This window comes from Thunnus thynnus, chromosome 19 (genome assembly GCF_963924715.1).
Source record: "Thunnus thynnus chromosome 19, fThuThy2.1, whole genome shotgun sequence".
NCBI classification, from domain to species: Eukaryota; Metazoa; Chordata; class Actinopteri; order Scombriformes; family Scombridae; genus Thunnus; species Thunnus thynnus.
Genome location: NC_089535.1, coordinates 11,077,892 through 11,102,565, shown reverse-complemented (window position 1 = coordinate 11,102,565; position 24,674 = coordinate 11,077,892). Strand labels below are relative to the sequence as shown.

At 37.8% G+C, this 24,674-nt stretch overlaps 2 protein-coding genes and 1 long non-coding RNA gene across 3 annotated transcripts; 1 reads left to right on the top strand and 2 right to left on the bottom strand.

Annotated features, from left to right (window-relative positions):
- Nucleotides 1-1,314: 1,314 nt before the first annotated feature.
- Nucleotides 1,315-11,988, bottom strand: pstpip2 (proline-serine-threonine phosphatase interacting protein 2). The gene is made up of 14 exons (XM_067574706.1): nt 11,875-11,988; nt 11,059-11,159; nt 7,267-7,341; nt 6,203-6,237; nt 5,978-6,084; nt 5,822-5,884; nt 5,075-5,173; nt 4,531-4,576; nt 3,605-3,684; nt 3,423-3,521; nt 3,157-3,253; nt 2,902-2,986; nt 2,785-2,822; nt 1,315-2,263 (listed from the first exon to the last, which is right to left on the bottom strand). Exons 1-14 carry the CDS (start codon nt 11,905-11,907, stop codon nt 2,208-2,210), a joined length of 1,014 nt encoding a protein of 337 aa, XP_067430807.1. The 5' UTR covers nt 11,908-11,988; the 3' UTR covers nt 1,315-2,207.
- Nucleotides 11,989-15,220: 3,232 nt separating this feature from the next.
- LOC137170521 (uncharacterized) lies at nt 15,221-17,555 on the top strand. Its single transcript, XR_010924624.1, has 2 exons — nt 15,221-16,532; nt 16,640-17,555. It is a non-coding gene; the product is annotated as an uncharacterized lncRNA (long non-coding RNA).
- Nucleotides 17,556-18,907: 1,352 nt separating this feature from the next.
- On the bottom strand, nt 18,908-24,304 carry LOC137170520 (Golgi phosphoprotein 3-like). The gene is made up of 5 exons (XM_067573960.1): nt 23,883-24,304; nt 23,261-23,392; nt 21,898-22,012; nt 21,392-21,552; nt 18,908-20,551 (listed from the first exon to the last, which is right to left on the bottom strand). Exons 1-5 carry the CDS (start codon nt 24,090-24,092, stop codon nt 20,288-20,290), a joined length of 882 nt encoding a protein of 293 aa, XP_067430061.1. The 5' UTR covers nt 24,093-24,304; the 3' UTR covers nt 18,908-20,287.
- Nucleotides 24,305-24,674: the final 370 nt, after the last annotated feature.

Sequence of the window (24,674 nt, the reverse complement as noted above, 5' to 3'; positions counted from 1 at the left end):
TAGAGTTGTGCTCACATCTCCCACCCAACACAATAACTCCAGAAATGAAAAATTTGGAAAATTTTGGAATTTGCTGGCAGCTTGAAAAAAGAAAGATTTACATGCCAACCAACACTGCTACTTATATTGACTGGCCAGCAATCACAGAAACTGATGAAATCTGAGCCATTTTTACGCCGTTAATATCAAATAGATCAAATACTAAAATTACCAGCATGGTAAATAAATGTAAGCAAACAAATGTAACAACTATCAGCATGTGAATAGACTACTTTGCAAGTAGGACTATTTTCAAACATTTCGTAGGCTTCGTTTAAAGGCTCACAATTTATTCAACACAGATTTTCATTACATAAAATAGTATTTATAATAACACCATGTCTTAAGAAAGAATAAATTCTATGATGAGGCCTATCGATTTCACTGTTCATTCTAGGCCCATTATCACTTAAAAGAGTTTTTTTTTTTTTATTATTTTTGATCAACCAATCACACATTTTTAAATAATGTGTCATACCTAGCAACACGGCTAACCACACCTCCTCACTAAGTTAAAAGTTTCTGTCCCCTCCTTGCTCAGAGTTGCTCTGAGAATTTTCCTACGTCACTCCTAAGCTAGGACTCCTTGCGAGAAACCTTTAGGCTAAATTATCAGTTCTCTGAGAGTATTGTCACAATGTTTGTGAATACAATCCCTGGAAATTAGTAGGAATGCAAGAAATCCATTATATAAAGTGTTACTGAAAGCGTTTTTAAGAAACTTGCAAACCTAATATGCTAATATATTGTTTGACCCACAAAACTACAAACTGAAAAGTATCTTTTTTTCTATATGTTAAAGGATTGTTAAAAATCTAATTTATTAAGATTTTTTTGCAAATTAAGAACTACATATGAACCCAAAAATTGAGTGAGTACTTACCAACTTAACCAACTTCTGTCCATTTGTCTTACAATTTGTACCAAATTGCACCAGGCCTTTTTGCAAAATGCCCTAAAAATTAACTAATTTCCAGGCAATCAGTATAGAATTAAGGGACTTGTGAAATAAAGCATTGCCAACTGATGCAATTACATAGTTCACAGTAAGTTAACAGGGATCAGGCATATTGGACACAGAAAAGTAAGATTTAAACCAAGTACTAAGTCTGTAGATGGAGCAAGTCAGGGGTGCAGCTAAAATGTGTGGACCTTAATCCAGTATCACACACCACGCCCAGGTCAGTAATGAAAATAATCAAATCTGTCACCTGCTAGGAGTGATCATGGAAATAAGAAGACAAACTCAGAATAGAGAAACTTTCAGACTTCAAGTGCTGTGAAGAACAATAATTTTATTGATACAAAACCAACACCGGGTTAATTGCACAGTGAGATGCCAATTAATCCCTCCTACAGTTTCAAACAGGTTGTAGCATTTTCTTCTTACAAATGATGTGTTCTTAACATAAATAAAGCAAAGTAAATGTGCAAATATTCCAACAATGAAGCACATAAAGCCAACAATAAGACTGTCAAATGTTAGGATGTAGGGTTTGTTATTCATATATTGCATACTGTAGATAAATAACAGTGAGCATTTAGCTTCCAATCCCAAAATAGCAGTCATCTGACAGGCTACGCTCACATCTAAGAGGAAATGAAAACAAGTTGAAAACAACAGATGACACTTTATGCTATTTTGTGAATGTCTGTTCAACACTTTTTTAAAAAGTGCAGATCCACAGAAATAAATACAGAACTGAAGATAAATTAGGATGCAATGATGCAGAATATAGTGTTGCACATTAATGTGTGGGTAATAAAGAGGCTCTTCTTAAGTTTACATAATAATTAGCTGATTTTATGTGTTTACTTGTGTAATCAGCTTCTGTATCGTTGTACAGAATGTAATTTTCTTCAAAATACTGAGCAAAACTTCTCATTTTAGCCTGTTTTGATTTTAAGAATAGACACAAGGACTTAAAAATAAAAACAATGATGTTTACTGAACTGTTTATAACACAGTGATACTTTCAAAATGCTACAAACCTCGCTAAAAATATATATATACACATATATATGACACTGCATTTCCATCTGGTAAGACCTTATCTTTACAGGAAATCATAAAAGAGGAAGTGATGAGACATGTGTAACCTTCGTGTCCATCACAAAGCCCCAGCGCTGCATAGGATCTACAATGACTCCTCCGGCAGATCTGTGTGTTAGTATTGAACAACACTGTACCCTGCGTCTTGCACTGTTGAGTAGATTGTGTCTTCTGCAACCAAACAAAGATCAAAAGGTCAAAATGATGTGGTGTTTAAAGTCCCCCTCCACTCAAAAATGCTTCTTGTTCCTACAGTGCAGTTGAATGTTTCACTGTGCAGAATGATGTATGTGCAGAGTTTGACACTAGAAGGCTGTTTTCACACTTCATCTGCTGAAAGTGGAAAGCTTCTCTGAGCTCATTTAAAATCAGATTTTAAGGGGCAGGTCTGAGCATGATTTGTGACATCACAACTAGTCCGGTGCCAATCCTGGTCCAATATTCAACTTGTGTGATGTGGAAACTTGCAGCTGCAGTACATGCACACTAAGGATGGACTTTACCGTGAAGAAGAAGAAGTACTTTATAAACTTCTTAAAACATGTCTGGAGGGAATCTTTAAGTATGACAAAGCAGAAGCGTGTAGTTCATAGTAAAGCCACAAGCTTTGGTGCCATTGCTAAAAATACCTCTTTCATACACAATGCCAGAAGACTGACATGTAAATTAAAGAGAGTAAATAAAAGACATACCCCTGCTGTTGTGCTTTGGATCAGGTAATGGCCCTCTCCTGCAAATTCACAAAACAAGGTAAACAATAAAGAACAATGCAAATGGAAATGAACAAATAGATGGATAGACATGTTTACCTGATGACTGGTGGAGGCAGTCGGGGGGGTGGCGCTCCAGATGGAGGCCTCTGACCACTGTAGAAGTTCTCGTACATTACTGGAGCTGTTAGAGAGGAAGGCTGACACTGTTCTCATACTGGCAACTGCAAAAGGTATTTAGATTGAACACTGCACCCTTTTCTGTGGTCTGATAACAACCTTCATTTGGGTGTGTTCTTAGCACTGTTCCAGCACTGATTTATTGTTAATGACATAGTATTCCTGCATTCATACCTGGTGGTTTGTCGCCAGTCCGTCTGAGGTTCACAAAGTGTTCAATATCTTCCTGGACATCGCACTGTTCCAGCGATTTCCTCACTTCCTCATACAACTGCGCACACACACAAACAGGGGAAGTAAAAATGAGGTCAGAGTCCAAGTAAGTCTTGTTTTTATTGATACACTTGGAGATTTTGTCTGATAAAGCTTATAAAAGTAAGATTCTTATAATAATAAAAAAGTTTTTTCTTAGTTTGCTGACTTTAGTAACTGGGCCTTACCTCATCACTGGTCACACACTGCTGGGATAGCAAGTTGAGGTGAGTCCAGACTGTGTTTCTCAGAAAGTTGATCCGCTCCATTGCCTGTTTTTCAAACATCTGTGGAGGAAACATTCGGCTCGTTTACATGATGCGTGTGCTATATCCCCATTTTGTCAACCTTGAGTCTTTGAGAGTCTTACCTCGCAGGCCTTGACATGCTCCTTCAGCCATTCATCTGTGACCTTCCCCAGCGAGGTCACATTCTGCTGGTATATCCTGTCTGAAAATCAAACACAGTATTTAAACCTGCAATAATTACATATTATTTATTTAATGGTTTTATTTGTATAGGGACACGTAACTAATGGCATATGCTACAGTATTTATAGTCTAAGTTAGTTTGCAATGCCCGTCTGTAGATGGGCCTTTAAAGTACATAAAATACATACAAAACAGCACAAAACACCAACAATATACTAACAATACAAGTAAAACAACAAACACCAGATCACTCACGACTACATGACCGATCCATCTTTAAAAACTGATTCAATTTGAGTTCAAATTATCCCAATCATGATCCACTTTGAGTTCTGGGGGTGAGGAGTTCTTGTTCCAGTACATACAGTTGCCTATCTATACATCCAGCTGATACAAAGGAACATTAGCTATTATTTTGAGTCATGTCTTGCCACCTGACAAATGTAAGGCCAACATTCCCTCTCCTTTTAGCTCCTCCAACTCCTGAGGGAAATATCTGCCCCCTTTAACTGCTTAATTCTCCACTGCTAGCCGCTAACTTTCTGCTGTCTGCCGTGTGGTGCAGGGCAGACACAGAAAATGATGCTGAACTAAAACAGCAGAGTCTGGTGATAATTATCTGTGACTTCATCACTATGAGTCACTTCTTTCACATAGAGTTAGTCATGTATTGTCAATATTGAAATATTGTTTATAATTGCTTTAAATACACACCAATACACTAGATATACAAGTACTTCCTACAAAACTGTGCTAAACACTGCTGTCACTTATGTGGTTTATCAACACTAAAGCCATATTCAAATCAGCATAGTTGTGTATGTCAGAATCTACAAGAGCCCCCTGGCACTTTTTTTTTTTTTACCTGCTTCTTCTGCATTCTGCTTGGCTTGTTGCGCTTTTGAGTAGAGCTGAAGGAAGATGAAGAAAGAACATATGAAGCCATCAGTAGTGGGTGTATGGCTAAGACAATATAACATGGAACAAATACAGAAATGATTGCCCATGAGGAAATCATGCGGTGTCAGCGTCAATGTGATGCCTCTCGGAGATAAGTAAGCTGATACACGCACAGTAGATGGAGGAAATCTGACGCAATTGTAAATTTATTATGCAAACACTAATGTTTTAACAGTGGCCGTATCTGTATCGGAGTCAAATACAATGCAGTGGAACTGAGAAGTTCACATTTTCTTCCACACTGATGAACTATGCGGTGGAAAAACTGGCACATTCACAGCACATCCAATGTGAAAATAAGCTTTCTGATGCTGTCATGTTCACTGATTTGGTCTCATATTTGCTCATTGAAAAGCTGCACAATTCAGATCAAACCCTGTGCCAGACCAAAGATGGAGGATAACACACTAATCTGCCATCAGTGCAGAGGCTCACTGTTGCAACTGTACCTTCTCCATGTGCTTGGTGTTGTTGGTGTTGGTGTTTCGGTTCACGTTCTGATCTGCTTCTTCTTTATCTCGGCACTTCTGGTCATATGTCTTCTTTGACTGGGGACAGCAGTTACCATCAGATTTCAGCAGATTTATATTGTTCTCTATTTCAGGTCAGCCTGTATCTCCTGAAATAATTTCTGTTGCTGCTGACTTATTTTCATTAGGGAAAAGTGCATGAGAAACACTTCTCTTTTTGGCATTAGTTTTCATGATCAATGATGGCCTGCAGTTCACTTCCCAGACTGGTCAACAGAACTTCCCCCACCAAAGAGGAAGAACAGAGAAGAGATAAGAATGGCTTTTTTCACTGCTTTCACAACACACCTGAAACTCCGATGGCAACAATCATAAAAGTACTATCTGGTGGCATCACTTTCTCTCAATACTTCTGGTTTTCATTTACCTTAGAGAGTGCATGACACCAGTTAAAAGAACAAGCTCGGTAATATCACTTTTTGATGTTTATGTTATGTTAATGCAGATAACACACTTTGTCTTTAAATTTGACAGGTCAGTCAACACGTGTGTTCTGCACGTGACTGAAAGTCCACATGCTAATCAGACCAACACATTACAAGGAAAAGAAACCAAGAAAATATCTTGAGGGATAGTCTGGGTGTGACACTGCAAAAATTTATTTCATGTTGAGCCTGTAATAATTAACTCTGGGTGACATTCAAATATATTTAAATTTTTACTTACATCCACTGTCTTCTTGTAATGTGAAGACTTGTGTTTGTGGAGAGCGTCCATATGTTGGTCTATCTGAAATGACAACAACAACATCTAGTCACCGTCTGCATATGTGTTGACTAGACTGTCACCTTGGTGCACCAAAGCGCTGATGAAACTAACAACCTTTTTCTTCGCTTCTCTTTGTTTTTCTCTGAATTCCTCCAGTTTCTTGGCCTCCTCTCTCATGCTCTGTGCCAGTTGTAAGTGTGACAGACTCACATGTTCAGTCTCTGCGGGGTAAAAACACAACTACAGTTCTTGCCAACACAGAAAACATGTACTGAGAAAGACAAGTAAACAATGGTGGATGACAGGCACTTTCAAGACTTAAAAACGTTAAGCACTTACGTAATTTGAACATGTCCAGGGATCTTTTTAACGTGCTTAAAAAACAAAAGAAAAGCATATTACAGAAGGATTTCACACATTACACAATGAATCTACAAGTCCTTTTATTATCCACTGCACAGCACACATTGAGGACATTAAAGGCACCTTGTGGATAATTTTTTGTAGCAATGTTTTTATGAGTAGGGTTTCCTGTTTGTTTGTATTGTGCATTTTTGACATGTTGTGACAGTTGATGGTGGTAATGTGCCAACAAGAAGACTGCAATGAAGCAAACATGGATATATCCAATGTGAACGATTTCAAACAGTTTTATGATCTCCTCTGTAAATGTTTTATGAGGAAGGAAATTAGTAACATATTAACACATTAGTTGGACCCCACTGACTCACACAAGAATCACTGAATATAAACAGTAACTTTTGTTTGTTTACAAGAAAACTCAACGAGGCATCTTTAATGGAAAGGATTATTAATAACCAACTAAGTAAATAATATTCCCTGCCTCACCCTCCCCCGCTTAGTCTTCCTTCCTCTTCCAAACCTTAACATCTTCAAACAGAAACTGCAGAAATGAAGCTACACTGATCATGTGACCATGCACAGAATGGGAACTAGACTTGCTGATACAGAAACAACATGTCTACTCCAACATATCAAATCTTATCAACTGAGATTACTTTCTTTAGATGCAACAGTCTGTAAAATGATACAACCATTGTTTGAGTCACATTATGATGCATTTTTTTAAACATTTTTTCTATATTTTATCTCTCTAAAACAGAGAACAACAAGATTTCCTGAAATATACATATGGTGTAATAGTTCATAATCTATGTTGTAATGAGGTAGAGTATTTCCACAGCATATGCTGATTAGAATATTTCAACATTTTCGCTGAGAACCACAGAGCAGGCTCACGCATCTTCTCTTCTGCATTGCCCATAAATCCAAACTAATAAATACTAGACTAGTTCTGCAGAGACAGACTCATTCATTTTGTTATCTGAGGCTCACTGTAACTAAATCTCAAATAACAGCATCTCAACAATGAGGGTGCTTACTTCATCTCATTGTGTCCACACACCTTCTTGGACAAACCAAGGAGATCTTTGGCATACTTCTCTTCAATTGATGCCCTGAAAGAAAAAACAAAACAAAAACAAAACTGAGTTCAGAATACAAGCATTCATACAAAGAATTAGAGCTGCAACCATTAGTCCATTGGCTGATAATTAAACGTAAACTGTTTTGATGATCGATTAATCATTTTGAGGCATATTTTCAGAGAAAATACAAAAATTCTCTGCTTCCAGCTTCTTAAATGTGAATATTTTCTGGTTTCTTTAGTCCTCTATGATAGCAAACTGAAACAAGACCTTTGAGGTTGCGTATTGGGTTTTGGGAAACAATGATTGACATTTTTCACCATTTTCTGACATTTTATAGACCCTAACAACCAATGGATTAATTGAAAAAACTATCAACATTAATCAATAATGAAAGTAGTCATCAGTTGTAGCCATACAATCAATGAAAGAGAACAATTTTTGAGAAATTACCATCATTACTACCCATATGAAATTATCAGTTAGTGTAACAGATGAGAACAAAGACAGGACAAGACTGATAGTCCTTCTAAAACCTTAACATGAAAATCATGTTTTGCTCCAAAATACAAAAGAAATATAAAAATGGTTTTGGAAAAACAGACGTCAAACAGAAGTGCTCCTAGTCTAGACTGACTGACAATGACCCTTTGTCATCTCTCAAAGTGATTTGACTGTATAATACAGTATGATATATCAGTAACATCCTAATGGCTTGATAGATGTCAGTTGAAAATCAAAAGGGCAAATACATGCAGTACTGTGCAAAGGTTTTAGGCACTTTAGATGTTTAGATTCTTATCCATAATGCAGTACCATCAGGGAGGCATCTGATTGGTCCCAAATTTACCCTGCAGCATGACAATGACCCCAAACATACAGCCGGAGTCATAAAGAACCATCTTGACAAGAAGAAAAAGGAGTCCTGCAACAGATGGTACGGCCCCCACAGAGCCCTGATCTCTACATCATGGAGTCAGTCTGGGATTACATGAAAAGATGGAAGCAGCCGAGACGCTTAAATCCACAGAAGAACTTCTCCAAGATATAGGAACAACCAACCTGCCAAGTACCTTGAAAAACTGTGTGCAAGTTTGCCGAGGAGAACTGGTGCTGTTTTAAAGGCAAAGTGTGATTGATTCGATGTTGTTTTTTCTGATTACTGAACATTATTTTTAAAAGCATCCTCACTTTACAGCATTTTGTCAGACATGCTTTTTGCACAGTACTGAATATGGAAAAAGACAGATAGCTAGAGCTAAGTATAAACGATCAGGAAACCCACAAACCATTAAACATGACAATCATGTTGTTATGAACAACAAGTGTGAACAATAAGTGTTCATACACAACAAGGGCTCTCTGTGTAGCTGCATGTGCATTGTGCATACTATCTAGTACAAATGACTGCATGCATTTCTAAATGAAGTCCATCAATGAGGATATCATATTATGATTATGCATTTTAATTTCATGTTTGCATATCGACACCGTTGTTTATAAAGTAAGTGTGACTGCTGATATTTTGCAAATCAGTATAGTTTTACAAAATCGCTTGCCATTCTTACATAAGGGAATTTCCAGTTGAGGTATTATTCCATTTCCTCCTTTGCTTTATCAACAGTTGTTTGTTTTATTATGCCACCACAATGGCCCTGTTTCACTGAATCACTGACTGCCAACTGGACTCGTGCAGGTACATGACAGAGAGAGGCAGAGAGGACAGATTACTTATTATATGAGGAAGAAGGAATTAAAATGTCAAACTTTATAAGTGTCTGTATTGTAAAGTCCATCTTGCTGATGCTTCATCATAAGTGATTTGTTATGAAAGGTTTAGAGCTACAGCGCTGTGGGCAGTAGAAACAGTTTTCTGTTCCTGCTCTAAGTGTAACAGATAAGAATGTTACATTAACTTAATTTGCTGTATATTCAAGTCCAGCTATTCACTTCATATTGGACAAACATCAGTTCTTGTAAGCAACTACTATTCTGGTGTCTGTTTGGGGGATTACCTTTCTGGCGTTTAATATGGTTATTACAGCAGCTTTCTCTACCACAGCATTCACAGATTGGAAACTAATTCTTGCAAATGATGCCATTAATGCTATTTTGCATGAGGTTTGCAGAACAAACACAAGAAAAAGACTTTTGTCATCAATTATGTATTTCTCATGTTGATCCTTCTCTCAGTTTTGACCTTATTGCACCTAGTTCACCTTCTTGAGCATCTGAGTGTACACTCCTGAGCAGCTTCAACCTTGCAAAGAGATGTTTAATCCTTCTGTTTCTGATCTTTTCATGTCCACTTCCACAACAAAGTTTTTGTCTTCTCATCAATAAACTTCATCAGTTCCTCAAAAAATGACTCTACAGTCTACAGTTCATGTTCCTCTTTTTTATCCCAAACTTATGTAAGGCTGCAACCCAAAGTTATTTTCACTATCAACTGATCTGCCGATTACTTTCTTGATTAATGGAATCTTTGTTTGTGCCACAAAATGTTAAAGAAATATAGAAAAAATGCCATTTACCATTTCTTAGAGTCTACAGTGAGCTTCTATTTGCCTGTTTTGTCCAACAAACAGTCGGAGTCTTAGGATATTCAATTGACTGTTATATATGTAGAAGAAAAACAGTAAATTCTCGCATTTAAGAAGCTGGAGCCAGAGAATCTTTGGTATATTTACTTGAAATATGACTGAAATGATTCATTGCTAATCAAAATAGTTGCAGATTAATTTTTTGTTGATCGATAGTCATTGCAGCTTATATCGTGCTTATTAGGGATGTGCAGAGAGCCCAGTATTTGTATGTGTATCTATATTTGTTGAGGCAGCAAAATTATGTGTATTTGTATTCAAATAAAAGTGGAAAGAGGCTTAAAAATCCTGTTTTTGTTTTTATTACGCTTTTAATTTTAGAAAAGTGTTATGAACAACAAGTGTGAACAATAAGTGTTCATGAATAAACTACCTTACAAAGGAGGTCCCCACACTGGGTCTTGAACTGGAGTCTCCAAGATCATAGACGACTGCGCTGACTACTGAGCTAAAACTTTACTCATTGCCTCATTGCAGACAGACCTCTACTTATCTATACACCCATAACACAGAGACAGCACACCGTGTAATGTATAAGGAGGAACTTCAAAGTGATTATCGATTTGCACTTTCCATTTATTTCCTATTTTTTACAACCTAACTTTCTGGAAAGGAGAAGGGGAACAACAGGTTATGGAAAGCCAGTAGCTCAGCTTTATCTCTTGGGAACACCCCCGACTCTGGGAGTGATGTCCAAATTAGGAAACGTGCGTCATGTAGCAGGTGGATGTGACTCCCGTTGTTGAGACCTGCTGATAGGCGTAAGAGCGGAACAGAGGAGAGACTCAGATAGCGATTTAACCGACCTGCGTGCTGGTATTTGACATGGGTTTTTTTTTTCTTCCCGAAAACAAATCATTTTTAAAATATTTGTATGAAACAAATGTTCGTGAAAGAAACCCCACTATTTGTGCTTTGCCGAATAATGTATTTGTACTCGACCACACCCCTAGTGCTTATCTATCTTGTTGCCTATTATTGCATGATGGCAACCAGTCTAGTGCTCCAACTGGCACAACTGACCGGTAATTAGGAGCTAGATTACAATCTCGCTGGTCTGGGCTAGACCACAATTTACATGGAGATATTTGTGCATTATTACACACATAGATCATGACATCATATATTTTAAGCACCTCATTACCTGGCTTTCATGAAGTCCTCCATCTCCTTACAGGTTCTCTTGCCATCATTGAGATACTGGATGATGGCGTCATAACCTGATGTGCAGGTCAGGTCAGAGTTCTGTCGATAAGATGGAAAATGTTTCATTCTGTTCATCAGATTTGTTTAGATTGTATGTCTAGTTAATAAATATATATTATATTACGTTACACAAATATTATTGCCTCAAAACAGATTCTGTACCTGGACAGGCAGAAAACACCCAATCCTTTACTGTAAGACTGGCAGACTGTCTAAACTCGCTTTACTCTAACTTCACACAATGAAGTTCCCAAGACAACAGTGAACACAGACATAAATAAACACTTTAACCTCAGTATGTATTGACTAAGAGTGAAGAAATTGGTGTTTTGAACTGCACCTCTCCATAATTTAGATAAGCTGAGGGTAACAGCCTGTAATCATCCAAACCATGTGCATGTTGAAATCAGTGGGTTATTGACTCTTATCCGTATAAAAGATAAGAGGCTACATACTTGCCGTGCTAATTCAATTATATCGGAATATGTAAACAAATTACTTTCTTCATAACTTTACTACCGATGGCTTTCAAGTGTAGCTTATTTTACGAGAACCACAAATGTTCACATTTTCATTGCAAAACTAAAAGCAAAAGAGAAACTGCTGTTAAATTCAGTGAAGTTACTTTGCTAATATGCCCTCTGCATGGCTGGGTTTACTGACATGCTTCACTTTTTTTCAACCAAAAGTCTATGTTAAAAGTAATAATGAACACACACCACAAAAAATTCAAAACACAAAAACGGAAACTCACCCAAAAGAAATCCTTGAAATGTAGATTTTTCATAATTGTGAAATGCAGCAGACGCAGCAGGAGACTGAAGTTACAACAGGTCTGTTAACTGACTGACAGTTGACACTTTCTCTTCTTGCTTTTTAAAGCCACAGTGTGGGCTGGGCACATGCTGAGGCTGCACTCCTGACGTCACAGTTACCTGTCATCTGACGTGCATCTTGTATTATGCCTATCTAAAAAATCTGCTCAAATGGCCACGCTTTATGGAGGTGATATCCTAAATTATTTATTTAAATAACCTAGTGGACAAGAATGTTAGCTTTTTAATCCAACTATTGTATAAATGTTTGGCAAATTCCACATACATAAAATGAAACGGACCAATAGAAAAACAAACTTTACCTTATTTCTAATTCAAATTGAGCTCTATTACAATTCAAGTACAAGTCAAGCTGCAAAATAAAAAAGCAACAAAGACCCAAACAATTTAAAAACATATGAAATTATTGACTAATGTTACTTGATTATTAATCTGTGCACCTTTACTTATTTATTTATCATCCTCCTGTGTATTATTTATTTCTATTGAATGCAAAGCTTCTTGCACAATCCCCTTACCCAATGTTTTTTTTAGTTCATTTTACTGTCATATGTCATAATTGAATTCCCAGGCACTTTGTTTCCTCTTTTTGCTTTTCATACATGTTACTGTCTTTTTAATTTGACTGTTTTCAATAAAGTTGAGAGAAAAAAACAAACAACAACTAAATGTAAATTTACTAAATGTAAATTACACAACAATAAAAATACTTTCTACAGTTGACTGTCATGAATTCATTTTTTGATCAAATTATTTGTTTGTTTTTGCTCTAATATCACCTGTATACAATTCTTACACATGTATCAGACTTTTTTTTGTCCTTCTTCTTCTTTTATTATTATTATTATTATTGTTGTTGTTGTTGTTGTTGTTGTGTTTATATGTTTAATTTACACATTTTTATATATTTTTGAATGTTTTTTTTAAATATATTTCTTAAAATTATGTTACCTTCAGTGTACAATATGTGAAATGTATATTTAATGTCATCACTTTGTCATTGTCCTTTATTAATGTTGACTTTAATAAAGTGTCGCTGTCCCAGTGTAATCAAATGAGCAACAGTTACATACACAAACTACAAAACTGACTATTAGCCGAAATAATTTGACATTTAAATGATCAAAAACAATTTCATAAACCCTCTTAAAGTTCTTTGCATGATTTTATACTATAGATAGATACGGATAGGTGACATACTCATCAAACCATTCAGTGATCCCTCCTGCCCTGTGAATAGGGGCATTGTCATCCTGGAAGAGACCACTCAGGATATCAGGATAGAAATGTTTCATCATAGGATAAAGGTGATCACTCAGAACAACTTTGTATTGATTTGCAGTGACCCTTCCCTCTAAGGGGACCAGTGGACACGAACCATACCAGCAAAATGCCCCCCACAGCATAACAGAGCCACCAGATCCCCTCACTATAGGGGTAGAGCATTCAGACCTGAACCAGTTGTTCCTTTAATTTGTTACCCATCTATAAATAGATAGTATGTAGGATAGATTGGATTGATATGTGTAGCAGACAGTTGTCAAGCTGTAACGCTGAGTTTGAATGTGCTGCCATCTGGTGAATAATAAAGGTGTGTACAGGCCAGTCAGGTAGTACTGCAGTAATAATAATGGATTATGCTTAGTGGTGGATGAACTATTCAGATCCTTTACTTAAGTAAAAGTAGCAATACCACACTAAAAAAAATAGTCCTGCCTTAATTTTTTAAATTTATGTGAAAGTACAGAGGTTTTACCAGAAACTGTAGGTAATGTACCAGAAGTAGTAGTATTAGTATTATTATTAGTAGTATTATTATTAATGCATTCACATGCAAGCAGTAGGCTACTTATATATAAATGTAGAGTAGACATCTAAGTAGTCTAATAAGTAACTATAATTATGTAATTATTAAATAAATGTAGTGGAGTAAAAAGTATAGTATAAGAAGTACGAGTATAAAGTAGTTCTCAAGTATTACTTAAGTGCAAATACCACGAAATTGTACTTAAATACAGTGCTGGAGTAAATGTACTTTCTTTCCACCTCTGATATAATATATTTATGTTTATATTCATTTATTTTAAATTCTGTACTACTACATAGCTGGTATATTATAAATTATAAAACACTAAATAGTGATCTCAGAGTTAGGTTCTGACCTTTTTTCTAATCTGACCTTTTCCTTTCATCTAAATGAAGTTATTTGTGAACTTGAGCGTGGTTTTATGTATTTATTCATCTATTTTTAGAGGATGACCTTTGAGTCTGTCATTTGTAAGGCAGATGTCCATTTAACTCAAGGAATGCTGGAAACATTGGAGCTCATGTGTCAGAACTCTCCTTATAATGTTAAATTAACAAACTATAACACTGAAAACACACTCAAATATATACTTTTTTGTCACTTTATCAATGAAACCACCCTGTGTGGCATTTTCTATGGCCTTCAACTCCAGTATATCATGATTCAATACAGAGCACTTTTTATATGATCAAAAATTAACTCTTGGTATAACATATATTGTCAGTAGCAACTCATTTATGACCTTTGACCTAGTAGTCGAATTCTGCTACAGCTTCATTGGTAACAATTCTGCACACATTCTTTTTTTTTGATAAACTTATAAACTTTATAAACTTAAGGATATTTATGTCCTTTATGGTTTTATATACACAATCAATCCACTACCATCTGGAGTTTGAGTAGAACAGTTAAGACCAACCTGTCAACCGTGTTTAGTCAAACATTAGTTATAGTTAATGTTAAACTACAACTTCTTTGTTCCCTGTCGCACTTATAGATTGGGAGTGGCAGGATTTCTTTATCTTCCAAGTAACATGTTGGACGACATTTTCACGTCGTCAACAACAACAACAAGCAGTTTGGTGACACACATAATATCAGTTGACTAAACATTTTGTCTGTACAGTAACTCTGATAAGTGTGTTTATAGTTCATTTACATTGAAAACACCCTCTCTCTATCTTTCGCTTTCTTCATATACTACCTTCAGGATGTGGTAATTAACAGACAACCTAGAGGGAAAAAAAAGTTTTACAACATCATTATCAGCAGCGAGGCTCATGCCTTTTGCAACCATACGATCACTCTGCATGAACTAGATTGTGCTTGACGTTAAACTCATTTGCATTTCCTTCAGTTTTTACTGTATCTTCTTTCCTTATTCTTTAATTTAAAAAAGCCCCTACTGTCTCTTCTGCAATTTTCTGTCACATTTTACTGTCCACAAACATTCTTACATTGCATGAACTCAGCCGGCAGTAGCACAGATCACCTGACTGCAGACTGCTGTAATTTCCATGGTACTTCCCCATTTACTTCAGAGCGAGAATCACAACTGCAGGGCAAGCCTTGACATGTCTATGATTTTACACACATAGTATGAAGACACATCATGTGTTATCAGTTTAGCCTACTTTGAGAAGGCGAATCACACGGGGTTCGAAGGAACTTAAATGCACATTTATCTTTCACATTACAAATCTTTTATTTAGTTCCTGCTGTATTTAGGTCACCACTCTGGTGTGAGTAATTTAATTAGAGGTGGTGTTGGTGGAATAAATGCTGCTTTGTTGTTGAATGAAGGTTGTCTGCTTTGGATGCTTTGTCTGCTTTTGTCTGCTAGAGCAATGATGTGTAAGATGTCTGTTAATATATCATGTTTTTGATGTAAAATAGACCTTCTGGTGATCACATGACATGGTAGCTATTTGGAATTTCGGGTGTTTTTGTTTATATGATCTGTGAAATGACATTTGTGTTCTGACTGTGCTGTACATTCTGGAAAAAAAACAACCTCAGCCAAACATCTTATCATGATCAGGACATAAGGACACAACATCAGCCACTGATGCTCCTGTTGTTGTGCATTCAAATCATACTCTGAAAAACGTAATAAATCTTTATGGTGGGATTATGTAAGTGTTCTCAAAATTCAGACTCTATCTATGGGACAGCGTGGTCTGTATGAGATGGTCTGGATGATGAAACATTTCTCCATGTGAGACGTTGCAGCTGGACATTGTGTTTACTTTGTGTACAAAGGGAAGTAAACATGACATGTGACCTCATGAAAACCAGTTTGCTTCTAACATTGTCACATGACCTGTCCATGATATATTACTGTAAATTCCTCCTTTAGTCTACACACAAAAGCATGTTAATGTTGATTAAATAAAAAAAAAAACACCTCTTTGCACAAACAACACAGGTGTGTGTTGTGTTCTTCAAGGTGTACAAATGGTAAGCATTTTATGTAATACAACTGATTAAGGGAGCCCATAACTACTGTAAACAGAGTCCTGTACCTAGCGGTGGGAGGTACTTGGCTGTGACCGACGGGGATTCCTCAGCTGTGCTGTGACATCATCAACCAGTGGGACTATGTAAGCTGCACTGCTATCAATAGTTCAAACCAGTTCCTTCTTGTCAAACCGCAATAACAGCGCTACATAAGCACTGAGGGAAAAGACAAACTGAATCTATAGAGCTTTTCTTCTCTTCTCCGGACAGGCAGAGACGTTATCGCTCAATAAAAAATGACTGGCCAAGGTGAGTATCTAAGATTTGATTGAATTTGGTTGGTTTTTAAATTAGCTTCAGCTGTCTTTAAGTGTATTGCAACATGGATATTCAACCAATGTTTTTTTTCCCTTCAGATCTTGCTGCCACTGTGAATCTCTGTGCACTTGAGCTGCGTCAAGTTGGAGACGAGCTTTACTGGAGATACAAACTGCTGGAAATATTGATCAGAAACTACAAGAACGTTACTAAAATCAAATGAGATGTCACTTCAAGATACATGAAGAAGAATCGGATAGCCGGATGGCAATCAGACGCAAAGCAGAAGAGTCTCAGCTGTGGACTCATCACTGGTGGCTGTGTTTTGGCTCTCAAGTTGGATGTACACTAAGCTGGTGAAAACAACCAGATGGAGCTGCTGAATATGAACCGTCACTGGACTGACTGCTGACTGGAGCTCTACAGAGAAATTCAGATTCTGTTGATTCACGCATTCAGAGCTGTGGGCGACTCGAACAAAGAGGAACATCTGAAGGGAAGTGAACTGTCAGAAAATGCTGTTTGTCACGTGTGATCTGGACACACATGCTGTATGTGGACATTAACGCATGAAAGACACTGCTCTATAAGTCTATCGCTTTTATGTTGATTGAAGACTTGGAATAATTAAGACTTGGTTACTTATCCAATTTCTTTCTTTTTGAAGCATTGCATGGGATGGTAATAAAAGACGCATATTCATGAAATCTTGTGCCTGGTCATATGTACCATAGTGGTGGTAAGAAAAAAACAGACGCAACTAACAATAATTTTCATATCTATTTATCTGTTGTTATTTTTTTCTCCCAATTAATGCATTGATTTCCTTGATAAAATGTCAGATAACAGCAATTCAACTTTCCAGGGCCCAAGGTGATGTCTTAAAATTGCAAATTTTGTCCAAAACGTTTATCGTGTTAAAAAAAAAAGCAGAAACAGAAAATCCTCACGTTAAAGAAGCAGAAACAAGGAAACGTTTTGAATTTTCTCTTGATAAACAGCTTACAAATTTAACCGATTTTCCAAATCGTTTCATTTCAGCACCATCAGATGAATCTAATACACAGTTATCAGACTAAGATGCACATGAAATTTTTTGTATGATGCATTTAGAGGATAATTCAGCAAGTTTAATCAGAGCAAACTATGAAATAAATTATCTTCCATTTATATATACATATATATATATATTTAAGCACGCGTATCATGTACGTGCATACAAGTTTGGACACTTTCTCATTTCAAACTTTTGATTTGCATGACATTGTAGTAAATCTTTTTCCTCTATGGACCCCAGGAAGAGTAGCTGTTAGGATATAATCTACTAATATATACATATATATATATATACACACACTGTACAATACGAAATAAAAACCACCACAGGAAAACATTTCTAAATTCAGGCACTTAAAGGATCCTTACTTTATTTTGTGTGGTAATACAAAAGCATACAGAATTATAGAGGATAGGAGAGAAGATCCCTTTCATTGAGTTCAATTAGATCGTACACATAAAATGACTAATAATTACATACAAGCCTTTCCTCTTTAGCTAAATCCACAAGTACCCCAGCCCTCCACCAATAGCATGCATGGTCTCTTTGCTGTAAACAGATCTCGACAGTTCCTCATACCTGTAGGTTTTGTTTTTTGTTTATAGGTAGAAAAAGGACATAACTTTTTACGTCTGCCATGAAACAATAGGTGATGTAACTTCATACGTAGATCAGACCAGAATGATGCTCACAACCATAATTTCGTTCACATTGAAACAGACGTTTTCTCAGACCTGCGCTAAAGCATATTTGGAGATCGTTTTTTTTCTCCAACAGATTTGCATCATTGTCAAACTGTTTCACTCTTTAACAAGGATTCATCTGGGGCCCAAGTAACCCTCCCATCATCTGCATGTATCAAACAGTACAACATGGAAATAACACTTAATGATGACATGACATACAAAATGAGAGATACATTATATTGCAAGAGGGAAACTTAAAGGATCAGTTCACCCAAATAAAATAAAACAAACAAACAAACAAACAAAAAAAAAAACATTTTCTCACTTACCTCTCTATTTGCTTCTGGTGATATAATCCACAGAACATGCTGTTGTCAGTTATTATAAGTCTTCATGTTGTTCATGAAAGCTATTTGCACTGAGGTCTGTGTATTATTTAGAGTAACTGGAAAACTGACTGGAAAGAAATGTTCCTTCTGAGTGTTTTCCTGCTGATGAGCATCTTAAAAGGAAATTCCTTTCACTCTCATTGTATAACTATAGAGGCAGATATCTCAAACCCTTAATGAATGAATGAATAACTGTATGTCTGAGAAAATGTGTTTAAAAAAAAAAAAAAAAAAAAAAGATTTGGGTGAATCAACCCTTTAAAATTTTCTGAAGTGAAATTAGCCTTTTTGCCTAACTTCACCTAATTTCCCAGCCCGGTTGTAAAGTCTAAGCAACTGCTGAAGATCATACTGTAAACCTTGTGCAGGCTCATCACAGAGATCCAAATCGGAGCAGATTAGATCACCGTCTGTATTTCCTACATCTGGGCCTCGCACGTGGAAAACGTGAGCAGAAGCTTTTCTACATGTCCAGAGGAATGATTTTTAAGTATTCATGAAGTAAATAGCTGTAGACAAAATATGTGAGATATTTATACTGTGGTTGCTAAGGTTTATCATTTTTAACCTCATCTTCACAAACAAAAAAATCCCTATAAATATCATCCTACATACAGGGCTATTGACTGTGCAAAATAGTTGATAAATGGCAGGCTACTCCCAAGCATCGATTAGCAACATAAATAGAAATGGAAGACTGGTCTCACTCTGTGCTCACAGGGTGAGACCGTTTGCAAGAAAGAGGAAACTAATAACATAAAGAGTTTTGCTAGACTCAAGATTTAATTCTTCATTTAGGTCTATAAAAGGGCCAAATTACCCGGCTCACGCTTGATGATGCAGGAGCGTTTATTTGGGTCCTCTCTTTCCTCCTCAAAAAAAATGGGAGTGAGGAAGAAAGGAGGATTCAAAGAGAGGAGAGGAGACAGAGCGAATCAGAAGACATCCAGGCAGTCTATTCTAACAGTGACCCTCAGCATGTACTCCCAACACGAGTCGGGAACCAACAGGTGGAAGCAGGAGACTATCGATAGCTGTGTGATTAGCTATCCTTTTATCCTTGCATATGCATGAGAGAGAGAGAGAGAGAGAGAGAGAGAGAGAGAGAGAGAGTGTATGGAGATGAGACCAGGGTTTGATTCTGGCCAGATCTTGTAGTAACGGAGAGATGATGTGTGTGGAAGGGAAACTTGGCCCCAGTCAAAATCTTCATATTCACCATGACTACTGCTGCCACCTGCTTTGTTCATTGATGTCATCTAACATAACAGAAGCCTGTCTGTTTGTAGTGTCGATGGTTTTTTTTCGTAAGTATGTCCGGCTCCCCAGCGGTAGAGAACTTACCTCGCTGTGTGAGAGCAGCCAGTCATTTGTCATTTTAGAGACCATTCCAACCAACCAAAAGTGACTTGGTGAAGCCCACCACCAATCAGATTGCACTGGGTTAATATGGACTACCGCCAAAATGTCATCCGAAATAGATGTACAAACAAGCTCCCCAACCAAAATAGATTGTCTCATTAGAGTGAAGTCTGTCTTATTAGAGTGAAGTCCTTCAACCAATTAAATAACAGACCGTAGCCAGATCTTCCAGTCCAACCGAATCAGGTGTTTTCATTTAGTGAACGCGGCCACCACAGCCCACATTAGTTCATTGGCGTTGGGCTTCGCGCTCTCTTTCTCCGGCTCCAGCTCTAGCAGGGTGTGGACTCTCTTCATGCCCAGGTCGTACTGGTCGTCTTGGAGTGGGGCGAAGGCATTCTCGAGGACGTCGGATGAGTGGGCCAGGAGGATCAGGGCCAGAATCCGCTTGTCCATGCGGTGAGGATCGTTGACCCACTTCTCCAAAACGGAGTCCTGGACCTTCTTGACGAGGCGCTGTAGGCAAAAATATTAACAAATGTGTTTTTATGGCTATTATATGCATCACATTTAAGCATCATGTACATTCAGCCAGAGCTGCAACAATTAGTTGACTGAAAGAAAATTAAAAGGCATCTATTTTGATCATTCATTTCAATCAGTTTTCAAGCAAGAAATGCCAAATATTCTTTGGTTCAAGCTTCTCAAAAGTGACGATTTGCTGTTTTTCTTTGTCATATATGAAAGAAAATTGAATATCTGAAGGTTTGGGACTGTTGGTCAGACAAAACGAGCAAATTGAAGACATCACAATGTGCTCTGAGAAAACTGTGAATGCCATTTTTTCACTATTTTACTATTATTACTATTTAGCAAAAGATTATCGAGAAATGGAAATAATCATTAGCTGCAGCCCCCGAAAATAACATTGACAAATTATTAGCGAAACTGGCATTTCATTGATATATTTATTTTAAATGGGTTCAAACACATTTCTGTATCACACAATCCAACAAAACTGCAAGAGCTTGTTACCGCCTCTTCTCTAAGTATCTTTTCTTAAAAGAGACGATAGCTTAAACGTGCAGGAGTTTTATTAACCCCACGAGATAGAACTGCATGGTTGTATTTTGCAAAGCAGGCGAGCAACGTTTTTCTAGTACACCAGACCTTGCTATACGACATAGACTGCTGGAAGAGGTTTAGTCATTGCTCGGTTACAGTATGATTATTCTTGTTGTAATGCTAACCCCAAAACAGGATGTTATGTTTTAACTATGAACCGTATACAAAGAAAACTAAACTGAATCACCTTTATCACACAACAAAGAGTCACTGAACATCGCTGTACCTCACCTGTTTGATGGTGTTGTTGGTGAGCGGATGCGTGGTCATGTCAAAAAGCAGGAAGTTCTGTTTCTCTGTGGTGAGAACGCCTTTCTCAACAAGGTTTTTTGCCAGACGTTCTCTGACGTTTCTCAGCTGGTAGTGCAGCTTCAGGGGATTCCAGGTCTCTCCTAAAGGACAACAAGAGATCCATTTTAGGACATTAAAGCCGCACTGTGTATGTAAATGTCATTTTAATCACATCAACTGTCTGAATTTACTCGTGTGTAGAGTTTTGAATAGAGTTGTTCATGATGGGTAATTTTAAAACGGTAAATACTCATTTGATGCAATATAAGTTTAACAATTAGTCAATGAAGGTATACTGATAACTCAGATACAAGAGCAAAAATAGCCCCTACACACACACACACACACACACACACACACACACCTGCCATCCACACGTTCAACAAGTGAAACTATCAAATGATTATTGCTGGTTTTGGTTAACAAACTCAGCAGGCTTATCTCACCACTGAGCAGCTCTATCCAGCTCTGAACAGTCTCTGGAGGCTGGGTTTCTTTAATGTGCTTCAAGGCCTCATCCAGTAGCACATCTCCCGTCGGGGCATCTGACTTGCAGATCACCTTGGCAAACAAAAAGGGAAACATGTGTTTGAACTAGGGAGGACTGTTTCCGTCTGTAACACCTAAACTCACATCCTGGGTGAACAGGAATCACAACGCAGTCTCTTGTGTGCTCTCCTCCACACAATAAAACAAGTTTAGTGAGGAGATCCCTAAAGTGTGTGTGTGGTGTGTGTGAGCCTGATGTTGTCGATCCTGTAGTGGGAATAGGACAGGGGTTATAAAAACTGTATTTTACATATGTGTGTGTGTGTGTGTGGGTATTTTATGTGTGTTTACCATCTCATTTGTTTAACGTTTTCTGTGTTTTACTGTAAAGCACATTGAGCTTAACTGTGTGTGCGGGGGCGGATTTAGTGATTTGGGGGCCCCAGGCAAACGCCGTCTTGCTTTATTTTCACCCTTTCTCTAATTGGGAATGTTGGTATTGGCAGTGGTAGAAGATATACTCAAAATTTTTTTTTTTTATAAACTATTATTACCACACAGTAAGAATACTGTGAAAGTTCTGCATTCAAATTTTTACTTAAAAGTGAAGATTGAAAGAGAGGCATCATCAGCACAATGTATTTAAATTTACTTCACGTCTGTTCAAGGTGGAGCTTTTAATTCTAACTATTTTACATAATGCTGAATAGTTTCATGAATAATAATTCATCATATTTTATTTGTTATATTTTATGAGTAAAATCTGAATCTGCAACGTAACCAGTAACATTTATCTGTCATGTAATGTCATGTTTTCCTCTGAAGTATACGGTTTATTAGGAGCTTTGAGGGCCTTTTCTAAGTTATTTCAGGGTACAGTGAGTTAAAATAGTAACATAATTCAATATTTTTCATATCTAAACATCATTATAAATCTGTTTAGCTGTTTGAGGCCCCACGCACTTGCCTACATCGCCTAACGGTAAAATCGCCCCCTGTGTGTATGAAATGTGCTATACAAATAAAATTTACTTTAATAAATAATTAATCTGTATACAGGCATTTCTTGTGTATATTTCAGAAGATTACTATGTTGTTATTTTGTTTATGTGCATTGAGAACCACTGAATCGGAGTTCATGTATGCATAAACATGCTTGACTAGTATAGTTGATTCAGATTCTTCGTACGATACAGAAATGCATGATTTCGCTCACAAGGGTGTCTTGTACTAAACAAGAACATTTTCCGAGGGTAGCCTGAACACAGGATCTTTGTTTTCTTCCCTCTGAACACCTGAACACATCACCATCTATCTCACCTTCCTTGAGAGCAAGCTTTTCCTCCTCACGCCGCAGGCCTCCAGCTGTAGCCTCCCCCTGAGGGCCAGCTCGACCAGCATACACCCACGAAGACCGGAGGAAATACAGTCGTTCCAGAAAGACGTGTAGCCCTGTGAGGAGGAGGAGGAGGAGGAAGGAGGAAAAATATCAGCTAAGGTGCAGCGCTTGTTAACCCGCCATGCTGACGTGTTGGTGGGTGGTAGGTAACCTTTCTCAGGTTGGAAAGGAGGGACGTCGCTACTGGTGAGCTGTCAAGAAAACTGCCAGGGTAAATCAATGCAAGATATGCGGCTAAGTAATGTTAGATTCCGCTCATCGTTTACCATTTACCCCACTTCAACACCAACAATGCAATGATTATAAATAATTATTACATAGTAGCATTGCGAATACAAGCTGCTTGACATACATTTTGACTAGCGTTACCCGCTAAATCAAAACCTCGAAGCTGTGGCTGTAGTCAAAGCAAATCTGGGAAACATTAGCGAACTTTGTTGACGTTTGCAAACACGATTGGTGACGCAACGTAACTGTTAGCTGATGTTAGCGTTGAGCGGAGTTACAAGCTAACCTAGTGGACGGATTAAAAACAGCCCACACCTCTCGATCCTTGAGGCCCAAGAGCAACACTTCCTCCATCAGTGTGAGTCTGGTTTCCTTTGAGTCCCCCTTGTCGTCTTCCTCCTCGTCCCCGCGGCGCGCGTCGTCCTCCTCCCCGCCGGACTCCCGCTCCTTGTCGGCAGCGGCGCTGCGGATGGCCTCGGTCCTCCGCTGGACGAGGCCGGAGGTCCTCTGCGCGAGAGAAGTCATATCTGATGCTGCAAAAACCGATCAAATCCGGAGAAAAGCGCCTACCTCGACCAGCTAGAAAGCGACACAGTGTGCAACCTGAGTGTTAAAGGTGAAAAACGGTCGACCGATCGAGTAAAGACGGTCGTTAACGTTAAGCTCGGCTCGGCATTCCTGCTTCGACTCTGCCCACTTCCTGATCCAACATGGTGGAAGTGGCAGTGACGTCGAACGAGGTCTGAGGTCTGAACTGACCGTGAACGCATCTCCCCTGTTGCCTTCATGCGCCTCGGGGAAAATTGTAAATCTAGAAGTTGAACTCGTCTCTTCACAGTGTAACACCAGGGTGCGACCTATGGGGGAGCCAGAGTGAGCTTGGCTCATCTTAGTAAGACATGAGCTCCCCCGAAAACATGATTTGTGATTTTTTTTTTTTTTTGAGAAGGGGGTGGGGTCTCTAAAATATTATTATTAAATATTTTTTTTGCCATGCATTTCTATTTCTCTGTATCTTCATCATCATAAAATTAGGCTATTATTGATGTATGATTCATGCATGAGGATTATTCATCACTAATTCACTTTAATCAAGATACTGGCATG